This window comes from Megascapheus bottae, chromosome 16 (assembly GCF_031878675.1).
Source record: "Megascapheus bottae isolate mThoBot1 chromosome 16, mThoBot2.hap1, whole genome shotgun sequence".
In the NCBI taxonomy this organism is placed as follows: domain Eukaryota; kingdom Metazoa; phylum Chordata; class Mammalia; order Rodentia; family Geomyidae; genus Megascapheus; species Megascapheus bottae.
The window spans coordinates 43,340,884-43,358,453 of NC_143524.1; the positions used below are offsets into that span (position 1 = coordinate 43,340,884).

A 17,570-nucleotide genomic window follows, 5' to 3' on the forward strand; every position below is an offset into this window, starting at 1 on the left:
AGAAATGTGGGTGAAAGCCAACCTGGGCAGGCAAATGTTGTCTATATTTCCAAATAACCAGCAAAGTACTGGAAGTGGAGGTTTGGCTCTCTGAGTTCAAGCCCCAGTAGCAGCACACACATATGCACAAAAAAAGAGCGGGGGCCAGGAGTTTGGCCTAGTGGCAGAGTGCTTGCCTAGCATACATGAAGCCCTAGGTTACCACATACACATAAAAGCTGGAAGTGACTCAAGTGGTAGAGTACCAGCCTTGAGAAAGCTCAAGATCAGTGCCCAGGCCCTGAGTTCAAGCCCCAAGACTGGCAAAAAAAGGGGGCGTGGAGGAAAGATAAGGAGGGTGAAGTTGATGGAGCACACCATATGCATATATGGAAAATGTCTCTTTGCACCACTAATGTAACTTGGCGAAATAAGGAACCAATCTTCCATAGTGCAACAGGTGTCTAAGAAATTCTGAAATTCAACTAATGGTCAAAATCAAAACCAAATACAGACTCTGAACCATAAGGCTTGTTTGTGTCAATCTTGTGTATTTGTGCGGTAGTAAGGGTTTAAACCAAGACCTTGCTTAATTGCTTTACCATCAAGCTATAACCAATGCAGATCACATCTTTTTCTTTTTTAAAATTTATTTATTTATTTTGCCAGTCCTAGGGCATAAATTCAGGACCTGGCACTGCTCCTGAGCTTCTTTCGCCTAAGGTTAACACTCTACCACTTGAGTCATAGCACCACTTCTGGCTTTTTCTGTTTATGTGGTTCTGAGGAATTGAACCCAGGACTTTATGCATGCTAGGCAAAAAGCTTGCCCTCTACCATTAAGCCATCTTTCCAGCCCAAATCAGTGATCTTTTTTTTTTTTTTTTGTCGGTTGTGGGAATTGAACTCTGGGCCTGGGCATTGTCCTTGAGTTCTTTAGCTCAAGGCTATCGCCTTATTCCCTTTAGCCACAGCGCCACTTCCAGTTTTCTGATGGTTAATTGGAGTCTCATGGGCTTTAGTGCCTGGGCTGGCTTGGAAGGGCAATCCTCAGATCTCAGCCTCCTGAGTAGCTAGGATTACAGGTGTGAGCCACCTCGCCAGGCTAAACTTTTTTTTTTTTTTTTTTGGTATGCTGTGGGGCTTGAACCCTTCAGCTCAATACTAGTCCTCTTCCACCTTGAACCACAGTACTACTCCCCAGTGTAACTTGTATTCTTTTTTTTTTTCCCTTGGGTTTTCTCAAGGCTACAGCTCTAGCTTTTTTCTATGTATGTGGTACCAAGGAATTGAAACTGGGTCTTTGTTCATGCTAGGCAAGCACTCTACCACTAGGCCAAACTCCTGGCACCTCAATGATCAAAAGATCAGATTAAGTGCTTGGGCCTGGTGCAGGTGGCTCACACTTGAAATCCTAGCATTTCAAGAGACTGAAACCTAGAAGATTGCAGATTGAAGCCAGCTCAGGTACAAAAGTCCAAGAGACTCCAGTAAACCAGCAAATGCTAGACTAGAACATGGTGAAAGTGGTAGAGTACCAGCCATGAATAAGAAAATTGAGCAAGAGTACAAGGTCCTGAGTATCAAGCCTCAATATAGATAAAACAATAACAGACCTAAGAATAAGTGCTTGGAGTTAATGATAGCAAAAAAAATTGAGTGACTGAAAACAAGTTCATGATAAAAGAGCACATGTAAACCTATTGAGGACAGCTGCTAAGTCTCCTAGCCAATTTGAAGCAGACCACTTCCTGCACTACTCTAAAATGCAGTTTCATGACTGTCCTCCACATTCAGAACCCTTCCACATTTCCAAAGTAACCAGTACTGCAGATAAAATCCTTACTGCAGATAAAAATGCTTGATCAAAGAAATAAAATGGGATTTCCAACGATCAATTCCAGCAGTATTACTTAAGTGCCCCATCTTTCTTTGAAAGAAAGTACTTTATTTGTACTTAATCATAGCTAGAATCAATGTACCCTTCATTGCTTCCTGCTGCCCTCAGAATGATACAGACTCTGGGGTAGAACACACTGGGATGGAATGGCAGTATCCAGCCCTGGCCTGGGATATGGGATCAGGAAGTAGCAGTAAGATATATAGTCAGGCCAAGTTCTAAGACCTGTCTGATTTTAGGCAACCAAAACTGAATTTTTCTCAGCTGTAAAATGAGCATAACAATACTTATTTTGTGGGGTGGCTGTGGTAACTTCTGACACAAGGTAAACAACTTTTGTTCATTACCCAATATCTACAACTCAGAGAATGGAGAATAAGGAAAAGAACACAGCCTCCAATGGGAAGAAAGGAAAGTTCCCACCTCTCCTAGTTTCTACCATTACCTCCAAATTTTGTAAACATCCTTAGTGGAGTCACTGGGAAGAGTGACTGTAGACTTCACCACAAGGACCATGGACAAGAATAGAATAACACATACACTTAACTATTAACAACAGGCTTTCAAACATTTGGTTGCTACAACGATGGCCTCAAAGCCATGAATGATGAGGCTGGAATTTAAAGCCATATCTCCTTTCCTCACATCTACTACACAGGCCAATGTAGCTTGCAAGGTAGAGCACCTTACCTGAAACCATCTCCCTATCTCTGGAGAATACAGCAAGAATCATGCAAAGATGGCAAGGGGACACAGCCTGTAGCTGGCTATGGAAGCCCTGGATGGAAGAGATTCTTACCCGTCATTACGGCTGATGGCCGCTACCATCAGTGCTGTCCAGCCAAGTTTGTGCCTTGCATTGACATCTGCACCTTCTGACAACAGTCTGAAAAGAGACAAAGGAATATACTTAGTATATGGCCTATCATAGACTTATAAGTAGAAATAACCATAGAAGAAATGACAGTTGACAAACATGAAGGCTAGACAAGTCTGAAAACAGACCTTTGAAAACTGAATGGCCAATTCCAGTATCTTTGATCACTCTGTTGATGCAGTCAGTGACTGAGATAAGTGCTGTGGCAGTTTAAGGGGGAAATACAGCATAGCAATATACAACTCATGAGGTCTCACAACAGGATGCAGATGAACAAGGGAAGCAGCAAGGTCTCTTTGAGGAGGCAATGATCAAGAGGAGTTAGTCCCATAATAGGGGTAAGGAAAAAGTGTTTGAGACAGACTTAGAACATCTCTTCACACTGAGGAAAAACCAGGTGTATATAAGGTCCTGCAAGAGGTATGGTGAACTGTGAGGAAATTTGGGGGGAGGATTCAGGAAACTCTTCACCTGACTTCTAAAGTGGAAGATTTCTTCCCAGAGCCTCCTTACTACATAACAGTAAAACCTTTTCATGAGTAAAACCTTTTTTTTTTTCCCCCTGGTCACAGATGCGGGGACAATTTTCTGTGAGATAAAAATCTCTTTTCACATAAACCATGTGATACTGTGGCTCAAAAGCTTAAGAATCTGGATGAAGAGATGTTGAGTGTGGCCTAGCGGTGGAGTACTTGCATAGCATGCACGAAGCCCTGGGTTCAATTTCTTGGTACTACATACACAGAAAAAGCCCCAAGTAGTGCTATGACTCAAGTGTTAGAGCACAACCCTTGAGAAAGCTCACTTTTTTGATGGTTGGTCCAGCAGCAAATCAGAACAGGCTCCGGAAAATCAGAAGTTTCTTTTTTTTTTTTTTTTTTTGCCAGTCCTGGGCTTGAGCTCAGGGCCTGAGCACTGTCCTTGGACTTTCTCAAGGCTACCACTTGAGCCTCAGCACCACTTCTGGCTTTTTTTTTTTTCTATATATGTGGTACCGAGGAATCGAACCCGGGTCTTCGTGCATGCTAGGCAAGCACTTTAACCACTAGGCCAAACTCCCGGCCCAGAAGTTTCTGATTGAATGAATTGTGTGTGCTTAGAAGTTTAGGAAGTAGGAAGGGCACCAGTAAAAGCAAAGGGAACAGGAAATGACAGTGAGGCAGGGAAGAAACATCCAGTGACCCCCAGGAAGATCCATCTGGGTGACAGTTCGTAGAGAAGCAGACAACTGCTCATATATGCACAACTAGCACAGGGCCTCAAACCAGACGAGGGAAGGCAGAAGCACAAACTGTTTTGAGCTGTGGACTCTTTGGGAACATGATCAAATTCTGTACAAAAAAGGATATGAGGCTGGGAGTTTGGCCTAGCGGTAGAGTGCTTGTCTAGCATGCATGAAGACTCAGGTTCAATTCCTTGGTACCACATACATAGAAAAAAGCTGGAAGTGGTGCTGAGGCTCAAGTAGTAGAGCTCTAGCCTTGAAAAAGTCCAAGGACAGTGGTTAGGCCCTGAGCTCAAGCCCAGGATTGGCCAAAAAAAAAAAAAAAAAAAAAAAAGAAAAGGATATGAGAGGAAAGGTTAGCAAATATAGTCTTTATGTTCAATTGTGTACTATATAAAAATTGAACTATGTAACTTGAGGGTAGGGATGAGATGGGTGGGGAAAGAAGACAGAGAACAATGACATGAACCAAGATATATTGCACTTACAATCTTTTAGAACTGAACCCTTTTAAAAACTCATTATATTTAAAAATATAGTAAGAGCAAAAAAATACATTGGAGCACACTTTTTTTTGCCAGTGCTGGGCTTGAGCTCAGGGCCTGAGCACTGTTCTTGGACTTTCTCAAGGCTAGAGCTCTACCACTTGAGTCTCAGCACCACTTCCAGCTTTTTTTTTTTTAATGTATGTGGTATCGAGGAATAGAACCTGGGTCTTTGTGCATGCTACGCAAGTACTCTACCACTAGGCCAAACTCCAGTGCCCAGTACACACATTTATTTTACATAATATCCAGGGTTTTAAAGCCCTTAAGAAGCCCTAGAACACAATTTCCGTCTAAAGCATTGATAGGTGTTTGGCAAGGAGGCTACAAATTCTGCATCTAAGACATGAGCTATTCCAGCAACCTTTTTGGGGAGTCACTGAAAGAGTTTCAAAATCCTCAACCCATATTCTAATTATCCACTACTGTGTAAAAGAAGTTAGTAATAGGAAACCTCTTTGCCATCCTTTCCTAGCCTTTCACCAAAAGCAGTCAAGCTATTATTCAAATTTTTGAGGTAAAAGAATTACAAAATTAACCTAATAGCTTAAGCAGGCTGGATCTAAAAGGGGATAGTGGGGGAGGGGCAAAATCACAACAAAGACCAATATAATGTATTACATTTTTCCTTGCTATTCTCCCAGAGCTATTCGCCTCGGCAGCACCATTCCCCAGCCACCAAACCCAATGTTTAGGACATCTTCTCACATGTTTCCTATCTAACCTTTTGAGCATCTCCTCTCTGCCAGGTACATTCCAGGAAAAGGATATCCAGGTCAGATGGTATGCATGACAGGGCTAAGCAGTTTCAGGGCCCATTCTAGGATGGCTATTCACTGACTTTCCCATTATAGGACAGGGGAATTTCTGTATACCCATTTGCTTGCCAACACTCAGTAGTAGCCACCTTGTTTTGTTGTTTACTTTAGTGTTTGTGTGTGTGTGTGTGTGTGTGTGTGTGTGTGTGCATGTGTGTGTTTGAGGCAGTCTATTAAGCCTAGGCTACACTTAACCTCAAAATCCTCTTGCATTACCTTCCTGACTGTGACTATACTTGAGTATCACCACATATATTCAGCAGCCTATTTTTTTTTTCTTTATTTGCTGGTGCTGAGTTTGTGTGTGGTTCCAGTATTGGGGCATGAACTCAGGTCCTAGGTGCTTTCTTTTAGCTTTTTCACTAACAGCTGGTACTCTACCACTTGAGCCATACCCCCACTTCTAGCTCTATGCTGGTTAACTAAAGATAAGACTTTCACAAACTTTTCTGTTTGGGCTGGCTTGGAACTTGGATCCTCAGACCTCAGCCTCCTAAGTAGCTAGGATAAGAAGATCATCCATTAACCCACAGGAACACCCAACTTCTTTTTCTTTTTTGCATGGGTTCTGGGGCTGGGTGCTGTTCTTGAGTTTTTTTTTTTTTATTGTGATTAATAGAAGGGTTACATTATATTCACCAGATAGAAGGTGCATAACTTCACAAACATTGATACCCTTTCATGTTCTTGAGGTTTTTTTGCTCAAGGCTAGTGCTTCACCACTTGAACCACAGCCCTACTTCCTGCTTTTTGGTGAGTAATTAGAGATAAGGCACCTCTCTAATGGGGGTATTAAAAGATGTCATATTACTATCTTAATTTGTGATCATAACAATTTTGATCTTCTTGTAAGCATGTTTATACTGGGGTAATCTTTTTGGTACAGTACAGGTTTTTCTTTTAGGAGAAAGGACTGTTAAGAGTCAGTTCCTTTCAACTTACTATTTAAATGAAAGCATTCAGGGCCCAGTCAGGAGCCTGGAGCCTTGAGTTATCAAACCCTGTAACCTACTACTCTAACGACCTAAGGAGGTGAACCATCTCACTAAGCTTCAGTCTCTTCACAGATCCACTAAGTCTCACATTCTGTCAGCTTTACATGAGTTTTAGACTGCAACAAAATGGAAAATACAGGGAGAGGACTCTACCATCTGTGTGGGCATTTATGAATGCAAACCATAATGTCCTCCAATGAGACTCCAGTGAGAGCTTTCAGGCCCTGCCCAGTCTCTTGAATGACTATCATTCTTTACAGCTTTATGAGACTGCATGAAATAGAAAAAACTCCAAGGAACCTGATGCCCAGATTCTGTCACTCCCTAGAGGAAGGTATGAGAGAAAGCACACAAAACTGTCAGGAGTAGGTGTACCTGCCTAGTAAATCAAGAACAGAGCTTAGTTGACAAGTGCCATATCAAACTTTTCCTCTTGTGGGTCTAGGTAGGTCCCTCCCCTACTTTCCCTTGGTGCAGGGCAGCCCCAAAAGTTAAGATTTCACAAGCTAGGTCTCCTTGCTTCATTTTGTTGTTTTGCAAGTGAATGCTCAGCAGGCAGTCATTTCAAAGTCCTGAGCCAGCTAGGGGGTGATTGCCTGCTGAGAGTGGCTGAAAGGGTCTCTGGAGCCAGAAGAAGTCACCCTTGCACTCCCTGGTGATTCTCACCAATGGACAAAATGTGGAAAGTAAATTAATCTCTTTTAAAAAGAGCAATGCTTCTGACAGAGCCATGTGGCTCTAGAAAGGTTAGGATTCCATCATCCCTGAGATGATGAGTATAATGCTTAATGCAGGTTGCCACTCAGAGAACAGGAGCTAGTATGGAGTTGGGGAGAGGGTGGGCCCTGCAGGCAAGCCTGGTTACACAGAGATATCTTATTTCAAAAAAAAACAAGAGGGGGCCAGGAGTGTGGCCTAGTGGTAGAGTGCTTGTCTAGCATGCATGAAGCCCTGGGTTCAGTTCCTTGATACCACACACAAAGAAAAAGCCGGAATCGGGAGGGAATGGGGACAAAAACACGAGAAGGGGTATCATTGTGTGTGAAGTAATGCACCTACTATCTGGCGAATATAACTGTAACCTCTCTATTAATTACAATTTTTTTAAAAAGCCAGAATTGGTGCTGTGGCTCAAGTGGTAGAGTGCTAGCCTTCAGAAAGCTCAAGGACAGTGCCCAGGCCCTGAGTTGAAGCTCCTAGACTGGCAAAACGAAAAACAATAAAACCCTAAGAGGCCAGGTGGTGGTGGTTCACTCTAGACCTGTAGAAGGGCCTTCCCTACTGAACTGGCTTAGTAGAGCAGGTGGTAGGTGATACTAACTGGAGATGGTCCAAGGGTAATCCAAGACAGACTATAGCAGAAGTCCAGGACTAAATCTCAGCTCTTGCCAAACACTTAGGCAGACATGGGGTAGAAAAGACTTCAGTTCAAATATAGGCTCTGCCATTTACTGAGTGAGAACTATGAAGGAATAATGAGATAAAACACATAAAAATATTTGGTATGAGATAAAGCACTGTGTAATTAAAAGAGTCTGTATTATAATAGTCATTTTCTATTAGCTTTTGCCTCATTTTAATGGGACAAAGTAAACTAGGATAATACATCAAAGATCTGCTAGAAATTATAAAATGGCAAGTGCCTGAGAAATGCACTAACGTCACAAACAAGGCTAGTGAAAGAACAAGAAAAGGCCCCTAGCCTAAAAGTTGAAGTTTTCATAGAAGAACAAACCAAAGGAAAAGACCAACATGTGTAATCCTTGGTACTCTGGAGGCTCAGATCTGAAGACAGGTATGAAGCCAGCACTAAGAAAAAATTCATGAGATTTATCTCCAATTAACTAGCAAAAAGCCAGAAGTAGAGGTACAGCTCAAGTGGGAGAGTGCCAGCTTTCAGGGGAAGACACCTCAAGAGAATGAAGATTAGTCAGTTGTTGGTGGCTCATGCCTGTAGTCCTAGCTACTGAGGAGGCTGAGGTCTTAGGATCACGGTTCAAAGCCAGCCAGGGCAGTGACTCAGGTGGTAGAGCACTAGCCTTGGGCTGAAGAGCTCAGGGACAATAGCCAGGCCCAGAGTTCAAGTCCCACCACAACCAACAAAAACAGAGAGAAAGAGAAAGAGAGCTGGGGCGGGGGGGAGACAGGTGGAGAATGAAGACCTATCTTCAAGCCCTAGTGAACAGAGCACACATATACTCTAAAACAGTAACAACAAAAACCAGTCCCTTCCCCTCCACTGGGATTCAGGAGAACAGAGCAGGCCAAAGACCAGAGACAAGATAAGTTATGACAACTGATCAAGAAAAGGAAATCTGAGGCACTTAAACTTTCACTTTCTGCCCAGAATACTTTGCTGCCACATTGGTTGAAATTCTGTTGTTCTTATTATAATGACCATACTATTATTCTTTTTTTCTTAAACATTTTTAGAAAAAAATACTTTCCTGTTTTTACAATTTCTCTAAGATGAACTGTTGCCTCCAGGACCCCTTGTGCTAATCTGGAAGGACAGAGTGGTCATATAGCTCGCTTGCCCCTCGCCCCCTCTCCCTATCAGCATGTCCCTTTAGAAATGAGGACCGCCTCTGCTCCCAGTGCCTGGCCATCATGGCATCATGGCTAGCACAAGGGAGGGCTCAAGCCTGAATGAATGCCTTCACCAATCCCTCAGCAATTTTTTTTTTTTGCTAGTCCTGGGGCTTGAACTTGGGGCCTGGGCACTGTCCTTGGGCTTTCTCAAGGCTAGAGCTCTACTACTTGAGCCACAGCATCACTTCTGGCATTTTCTGTATATGTGGTACCGAGGAATCAAACCCAGGGCTTGGTGCATGTTAGGCAAGCACTCTGCCACTAGGCCATGCTTCTGGCCCCTCAGCAATATTCCATATCGGTCTGTCTTTTAAAGAGCTAGGATCCTGTGTGTATGTGGAAGTTTTTCAGTCAAGTTGGAGACATTTGTAGACATAGGCCTAAGCAGGTACTAAGAGAACCTTTTAATTTTAATTGTATGTAGTATCAAAATGAAAATTGATAAATGAATTACTAGTAGATAGATATGTGGTTCTCAGCAAGACTTCCAAAGGACAACTCTTCAAGCTTACTATTTTCAGAAGGGAGGGAAAGAGCTGCAATTGTAAGTTATTCTGACTTCTTGGAGGAGGAGGTACTACCAGACTCTTCTTCCTTTCTTTATGACCAATCAATACAAAGCGGCCAGTGAACTTCAATCATGCTTTGTTCCAACTGATTTCCGGATCCTTCACAGGAACTGGCCCCTCAGCTGCATATGGGGAAAGGCTGAAAAGCAGGGAGCCCAGTCCCACCTGCATCAGAGGCCTGGAAGCATTGAGCCATGCAGGCCCAATCGTGATCACTATCTAGGCAACAGGACACTGGCTGGAACCGCCCAGAAGGCCCTGTTTACAGTAATAACAGCATCAGGCTAGCAGTCTCTGCAGAGGCAAGGCGCCTGGGGCTAGCATCCCCAGGCAGCCTTCTCCATCTGTGCCTTATCTCCCCAGCCAGCCAGGGATGTAGGGGGGAGGGGGCAGAGCGAAGGGGTAAGACTAGGAGGCCGCAAAGGCTGCTGTGGGATCCCAGCTTGAGCAGACTTTCAGACTTTCAGGCCAGGTGCTTAGGTCTGCAAAAACACAAGTTCCCTTTGGCTTTTTGTATACACTACTTGAACTAAGCATTCTCTTCTAAGAATCAAGACCTATCTGCAACTAACCCTCTGAGCTCAAGACCCATTTCTAGAAATCTCCCTCTATAGATCCTCATCATAGTGAGATAACTGCCAACACTGTTATGCTGTCACCTAAGTAAGGTGGGCAGGCAGTAAGGGAGAAGAGTGACTGGGATGTACACAGCATCTATAACAAATTAGGTGCAATGCGTCTGCAACATTTCACAACTGGTTATTTTCTAACACAAAGTTTTAAAATCTCAACTTACAGTATGACTTGAAGAATCAATCAGTTTAATTCTTCCTTTATACATACACATATACATAGGTGCAGGCTTCGAAAGAAAGCTTCCCTTTTGATCCAGACAAGAACTGGCCTTCATCTCTGTGAAAGACAGGTTGTATGGCCCTGGCAAGTCGTGCCAGCCTCTCTTATGAGCAGGCCAGACCCACCTAAAAAGAATGCTATGATGGCTAATGGAAATAATGTACGTAAAATCACTTATGTTTTCCAAATGTTAGTTACTAGTATTATAATTTAACTTATGTTGATATATTAATATTTATACATTGTACCATACAGTATGAAATTATATACCATATATTACAATAATATGTTATTATATATATTATTATAGGCACACAAGAGGAGCTGAATCACAACTCCCTAAACACTTTCTGGACTAAATGAATTAAGCCCAGTGCTGGGTGAATGTTCTTTTTTTTTTTTTTAAATATCAGTCCTGGGGCTTGAACTCAAGGTCTGGGTACTGTCTTTGGACACGTTTTGTTCAAGACTAGCACTCTACCACTTGAACCACAGCACCACTTCTGGCTTTTTCTGTTTGTGTGGTACCGAGGAATCAAACCCAGGGCTTCATGAATGCTAGGCAAGTACTCTATCCGTAGGCCACATTCCCAGCCGGTCCCTGGGTGAATGTTCACTGTCCCATCTCCTTTATGGAAACTGAGCACACATTAAAGTGCATAGATGACCATTTTTTAAATCTTATCTTGAAATCATCTTTTTTTGGTTTTTTTTTGTTTTGTTTTGTTTTGTTTTTGCCAGTCCTGGGCTTGAGCTCAGGGCCTGAGCACTGTCCTTGGACTTTCTCAAGACTAGAGCTCTACCACTTGAGCTTCAGTACCACTTCCGGCTTTTTTTCTATGTATGTGGTACCAAGGAATCGAACCTGGGTATTCATGCATGCTAGGCAAGCACTTTAACCACTAGGCCAAACTCCCGGCCCTCTTGAAATCATCTTAACTTTACAGAGAAGCTACTAAGTAACATACATATTCTTCATACATCATTTGAATCCGCTTTATATTTCAAATCATTTGCTTTCCTATCTATCCTATCCTATCCTATCTATCCTATTCTGTTCATCTTGGCCCATGTGAGGAATCGTATCAAATATTTTCCTCCCAAACATTACACAAGAACTTATTCTTATAGAGCCAAATGATTATTACATTTAGAATGCTTAACACTGTATTCTTGCATTCTGCCTCTATAGTTTCAACCAACTGCAAAAATACTCAGGAAAAAAAAATTTTAATTTACTCTATACAAAGACATCTCCTAACTCTTCCTCCTGTCCTCCTCCTCCTCCTCTTCCTTCTTCTTTTTGCAAATACTGGGGCTTGAACTCAGGGCCTGGGCACAGTCCCTAAGCTTTTGTGCTCAAGACTAGTACTCTATTACTTTGAGCCACAGCTCCATTTCTAACTTTCTGGTGGTTAAGTGGAGATAAACTCATGGACAATTTTTTGCAGGAGCTAGCTTTCTTTCTTTTTTGGGGGGGGAGGGATAGGGGGGTCATAGGGCTTGAACTCTGGACCTGGGCGCTGTCCTTGAGCTCTTCAGCTCAAGGCTACAGCCTTATCCTTGAGGCAAGCCCCACTTCCCATTTTCTAGAGGTTAACTGGAGATAAGAGTCTCAGGTTCTTTTGTGCCCAGGCTGACTTTGAACCTTGATCCTCAGATCTCAGGCTCCTGAGTAGCTAGAATTGCAAGTGTGAACCACCATGCCCAGCCGAGCTAGCTCTTTTGTTTGTTTTGCCAGTCCTAGAGCTTGAACTCAGGGCCTGGGCATTGTCCCTGAGGTAGTGAGGTAGGCTGGCACTCTACCCCTTCAGCCACAGTGTCACTTCTGGCTTTTCTTTGTAGTTTATTAGACATTAAGATTCTGATGGGGGTCTTTTTTTTTTTTTTTCCAGTCCAGGGCTTGAGCTCAGGGCCTGAGCATTGTCCCTGGATTTTCTCAAGGCTAGGGCTCTACCACTTGAGCCACAGGACCACTTCTGGCTTTTTTCTATGTATGTGGTACTGAGGAATTGAACCCAGGTCTTCGTGCATGCTAGGCAAGCACTCTACCACTAGGCCAAACTCCTGGCCCCGACGGGGGTCTTTTCTGCCCAGGCTGGCTTTGAACTGCAATCTTGGCTACAGAGACTTTTTGTTGTCATTCCTTAAACAACATAGTGTAACAACTATGTATATACAACATTTATGTATAACTAATTTAAAGATCATTTTAAAGTATTTGGGATGGTGAAGGTGTGTTTTATGGAAATACCAGGCTACTTTATACAAGAAACATATAAACTTTATAGAGAATACTGGTGGTTCATACCTCTAATCCTAGCTACCTAGGCGGCTGAGATCTGGGAATCTGCTGCTCAAAGCCAGAAGGTAAGAATTCTCTCTCCCTCTCTCTCTCTCTCTTTGTTTTTTTTTTTTGCCAGTCCTGGGCTTGAGCTCAGGGCCTGAGCACTGTCCTTGGACTTTTTTCTACCACTTGAGCCTCAGCACCACTCCGGCTTTTTTCTATGTATGTGGTACCGAGGAATCGAACCTGGGCCTTTGTGCATACTAGGCAAGCACTCTACCACTAGGCCAAACTCCCAGCCCAGTAAGAATTCTTTTATCATCAATTAATCACCAAAAAGAATTCTTAAGACTCCAATTAACTAACTAGAATGCCAGGAGTGGAGCTGTGGCTCAAGTTGTAGAGTGCTAGCCTTGAACAGAAAGACTCAGGGACAGAACCCTAAGTTCAAGCCCCGGGACCTGCATAAAAAAAGAAAAAAAAAAGGAAAAGAAACTAATTTCTGTGTATTTTGATATCCATATGAGATCCTGGAACCAACCTCCTATCAAAATCAATTTTATTTAATATGCTACTTCTATCTTCCTGACACCCTTTACAGCAATTCTTTGCCCATCATGATCCAAACACAAGCTAGGGTCAATATCAGTCAGTACCTAACACTGCATGGTATTTTGTATCACTAGAACAGTTCCTCAGGCTTCTTATGGTTGTTGTAAGACTAATTTGTAGAATAAATCCATTTCAATTTGGATAAAACTTTTTTATTTTGGGGGGGGAGAGGGAGTTGGTCATGGGACTTGAACTCTGGGCCTGGGAGCTGTCCTGGAGCTCTTCAGCTCAAGGCTACCACCCTATCCCTTCAGCCACAGTGCCACTTCCAGTTTTCTGGTGGTTAATTGGAGAAAAGAGCCTCATGGACTGAGTGCCCTGGCTGGCTTTGAACGGTGATCCTCAGATCTCAGCCTCCTGAGTAGCTAGGATTGTAAGCATGAGCCACCATGCCCAGCTTGGATAAAACTTTTTGAGGTGCCTTTTCTTTCCTGTCTTTCTAAACTATTAATTCTGCAAACTCTTCCTAATGACCACTCTAGGGTTCTGAGCAGGGTGTTTGATGGGTTCTGCAGTTCTTTCCTTGAACCCATTCACCAGCCAGTAATATACTTGACAAACATCTAAAGTACAAGTAAGGAGGGGGACCAAGGGAGAGATACTATGAGTACAAACACTTAGGGATTACTTCCTGGAAGCAGAGCTATGTCAGAAAGGTGAGCAGAAGTATGGATTCTTCTAATAATCTGGGATCACTAGGAAAAACATGTTTCCCTAGGCACATATGCCCTGGTTCAAAGCCACACAGAAGGGTGGATCCAGCCCAGATGAGGGGGAGTCCTTATCTGCCCAGTGCCACATTCATGTCCCATAGAGTCAGTAGCTGCAGTGGTGATTGGTGAAAAGAGGCTAAGTCTAGGCAACTAAAGAGTGGGAAAGGGCCATGGGCGCCACCTACTGGACCTATAGCATGACTCTGGACTCCAGCAGGGGAAGCTGGACAACTAACTGGTTGCCAGGAAGCTTGTCACATTATATCAACAAGTTGCAGTAGTTCAAAGTTTTCAAACTGGGCTGGTACTTGGGGCACCACTACCAAACTCGAGAACCCCACAGAGATTTTCAGGAAGGAACAGACTAGATAAAGCCAATCTATTAATCTAGCCCCTCCTTCAGTAATCTAGCCTGCCATAGGCTGCCATACCCTAGACTGCCCTTTACTGATCAACTAAATTCAAGTAACCTTTTTTTATGTCATTCTTTGTGCTCGATATTGAAGGTACTATGATGGACCGGATGATGAAGCTTTCTCAATAGAGATCTCTCAGTCTGAGCTGAGGCAGGGGAAATATGACAAAGAAATACCCAAATAATGGCAAACATCATGGGTACTCTGATGTCTGAAAAGGTCCAATGAGAAGAGCAGCAATGCTGACCTATGTCTAGCAAAATGGCTAAATGATGGAGTTCCAAGTGCTCACATTTCTTAAGCTGCCTGCTCTGCCCCAGGCACTTGACATTTATGATCTTATTTGATCCTGAGAGTTAGACAAGAAACCCACATCTCACTTTAGATTACATGACCAGAAAGTAGCAGTTTGAGACCACAGAGTCTATATACTACGGTACCTCACCACTCCCAAAGCACATATCCAACTTCTCTCTTATTTTCCAAAATTAGCATAGGACAGCACTGGGGACCAAAATGATAAAGGAAAAGCCTTAAGAGGGAAGAAAACCATCTGCAGAATGGAGACACTCTCCCATTAGTTCTGCCTCTTGACAATCTTCTCCCGTAGAAGAGACCTAGCTGGGAACTAATGGGTGACTCATGCTTGTAAATCCTAGCTAGACCAAAGGCTGAGATTTGAGGATTGCAGTTCAAAGCCAGCCTGGGCAGGAAAGTCTATGGGACTCATCTCCAATTGACCACCAAAAAGCCAGCAGTGGAGCTGTGACTCAAGTGGTAGAATGCCAGCCTTGAGTAAAAAAGCTAAAGGACAGTGCCCAGATACTGAGTTCAAGCCCCAGTACTGGCAAATGCATGCATGTGCACACACACACACATTGTACACATATATATGAATGTATACGCACATGTGTGCACAAACACACACACAAAATCGAGAAAGGCCCAACTCATCCCTTCTCCAGAGCAGACTCCATACTGCCACCCCCATCTTCATATTCACATTGTAAAATGATGCCTTCAAGTGGCTTTACATTTGGCTTAAAACAAGCATGGCAAACAAATCCTATCCAAGTTCTCAAAATATAAGCAGCCCTACTTCTCAGTAGGTTGGCCTGACTTGCAAGTTTTGAACAGGTTCTAGGAATGTGATACAGCTGCCAAGAAAGCTAATGCAAGCTCAGACTGTATTAATAGACACATAAAATCTCTAACAAGGTGATATCTGCCTTGTCTCTCACAATCTTGGCTAGGCCACACTGGAATTCAGAGAACAACAAAATGCTGTCCCCCTTTCATTAGAAAATAAGGATAAGGAGACTTGTAACCACAAGGTACAGATTTATGTAGCTTGGAGCATGCTCTCTGATATTTGAAGATTTGAACAGGAGTAGTTGTAAAACAGTTGAATAGCTGTAAAAAAAACAACTGGGACTAAGTGAGGGGAATTCCAGAAGGCGCTAACAAGCAATGACAGGTTACCATGTGTCGAGTGCTATACCAGATGCTTCACATGTATAACTTCAGAATTCATTACTAAGTCCTTTTCTATTCATTATGAGGTACCATTACTTACTTTATTCCCACTGCCCAGAAAAATCTGTTTAGCTATAAAAAGGCAGGAAGTACAGATAACACCCAATAGTAAGATTGAATCTTGAAAAATGGACACATAGACACTTGCCAGATGCCAATAGGTCACATCTATAATCCTAGCTACTCAACAGGCTAAGATCTGAGGATCTCAGTTTGAAGCCAGCCAATGAAGAAAAGTATGTAAGTGTTTGTATGTGGGGGAGAGGGGAAGCCCCAAGTAAAGCTGTGGCTCAATTGACAGAGCACCATCATTGATTGAAAAAGCTAAGGGACAGTGCCCAAACCCTGAGTTCAAGCCCCAGTAGTGACACAAAACAAAACACCACAGATTGTATGATTTCATTCATGGGAAATATCTAGAATGGACAAATCCATACGGGTAGGAAGTAGATTCCCATTTACCAGGGACTGGGGTAGGAAGAGGGTAGGGAGTGACTCCGAATGGGACAGGTTTTTATTTATGGTATGGTGAACTGTTTTGGAGTTAGAAAACAATACTGGTTGCACAATCTTAATAACATACTAAAATTCACTTAATTATATGATTGAAAAGGGTGAATTTTCTGATTTTTAGTTATATTCCAAAACAGTCAGATGTCAGTCACTTGTAACTAAAAGCCTAGAATATTGAGACCTGAGTTAACAGTTCAAAGCCAGTCTGGGTAGAAAAAGTCCTTGACTCGCTATTTCTAATTAACCAGTAAAAAAAAAAAAAAAAAAAAAAAAAAGCTGGACTGGAAATGTAGCTCAAATGGTGGAACACCATTCGTGAGTAAAAACACTCAATGAGAGCAGTAAGGCACTGAATAGGTTTAAGCCCCAGGACCAGCACAATCAATCAACGAACCAATCGATGGTCAATCAAAATCTATTTATCCTTCAAGGAAGAAAGCAGCTCCTACCCAGAAGAACCAAAGAGGGCTGGAAGCTGACCTTTAGAGAATGCTGGACAGGCCAGGGAATGATGCTGGAGAAAAAGTGCCTAGGACCCTATTTGACCCAAGTAGGGGCTTTGACTGTCCCCCATCTGCCCTGAGAAGGATCCTACCCCACCTGCTGGATTCTGAGCCATCACGAATTCCAAGGGCCTTTCTTAAGTGCTTTATAGCCAGTCCAGGCTCACAGTCCATCTGCAAAGGCTGGTCAAACAGTTTTCCCCAGGAGGCCTGGGTGCTATCCCCTACACAAAAGGGCATTGAGATGGAAGCCTGGGCCCAACATCAGAGATTCTTATGCAGCCAGGCTGGGCCTCCTGTCTACATGAATGGAAACTCCTAGAGACCAGTTTGCCTGCCCAGATGCTGCCTAGGGCTGTGCTCTCCTGCTGGGCAAGCTTTGGAGAATAAACAAGGTTTTCAATCTACCAATCAATCAGTGGGCCAGCCTGCAGCCTGCCACATGTGACTTACTATGGTGGAGGTGGGAGGAGATGCCATCCAACCTGCTGTGACAGGTCTCAGCCTGGATGGGATACAGGCATGAAGCAACTGGAGAGAAAAAGGCCACTAACCAAGGTTACTAACCAAGATACTGGATGACTCAGCTCTAAAATTCTGTGGAAATTCTGATAAGCAACAAACAGTGAACCACA

General features: G+C 43.1%; 1 protein-coding gene across 2 annotated transcripts in view; it reads right to left on the reverse strand.

Moving 5' to 3' along the window:
• The window catches only part of Clpb (ClpB family mitochondrial disaggregase), a 137,642-nt gene that overhangs the window by 106,513 nt on the left and 13,559 nt on the right, over positions 1-17,570 (reverse strand). For both annotated transcript variants that reach the window (XM_090348372.1, XM_090348371.1), the window contains exon 3: positions 2,679-2,765. In XM_090348372.1, coding sequence (XP_090204498.1) covers positions 2,679-2,765 — 87 coding nt within the window. The remainder of the gene's footprint in view (positions 1-2,678; positions 2,766-17,570) is intronic.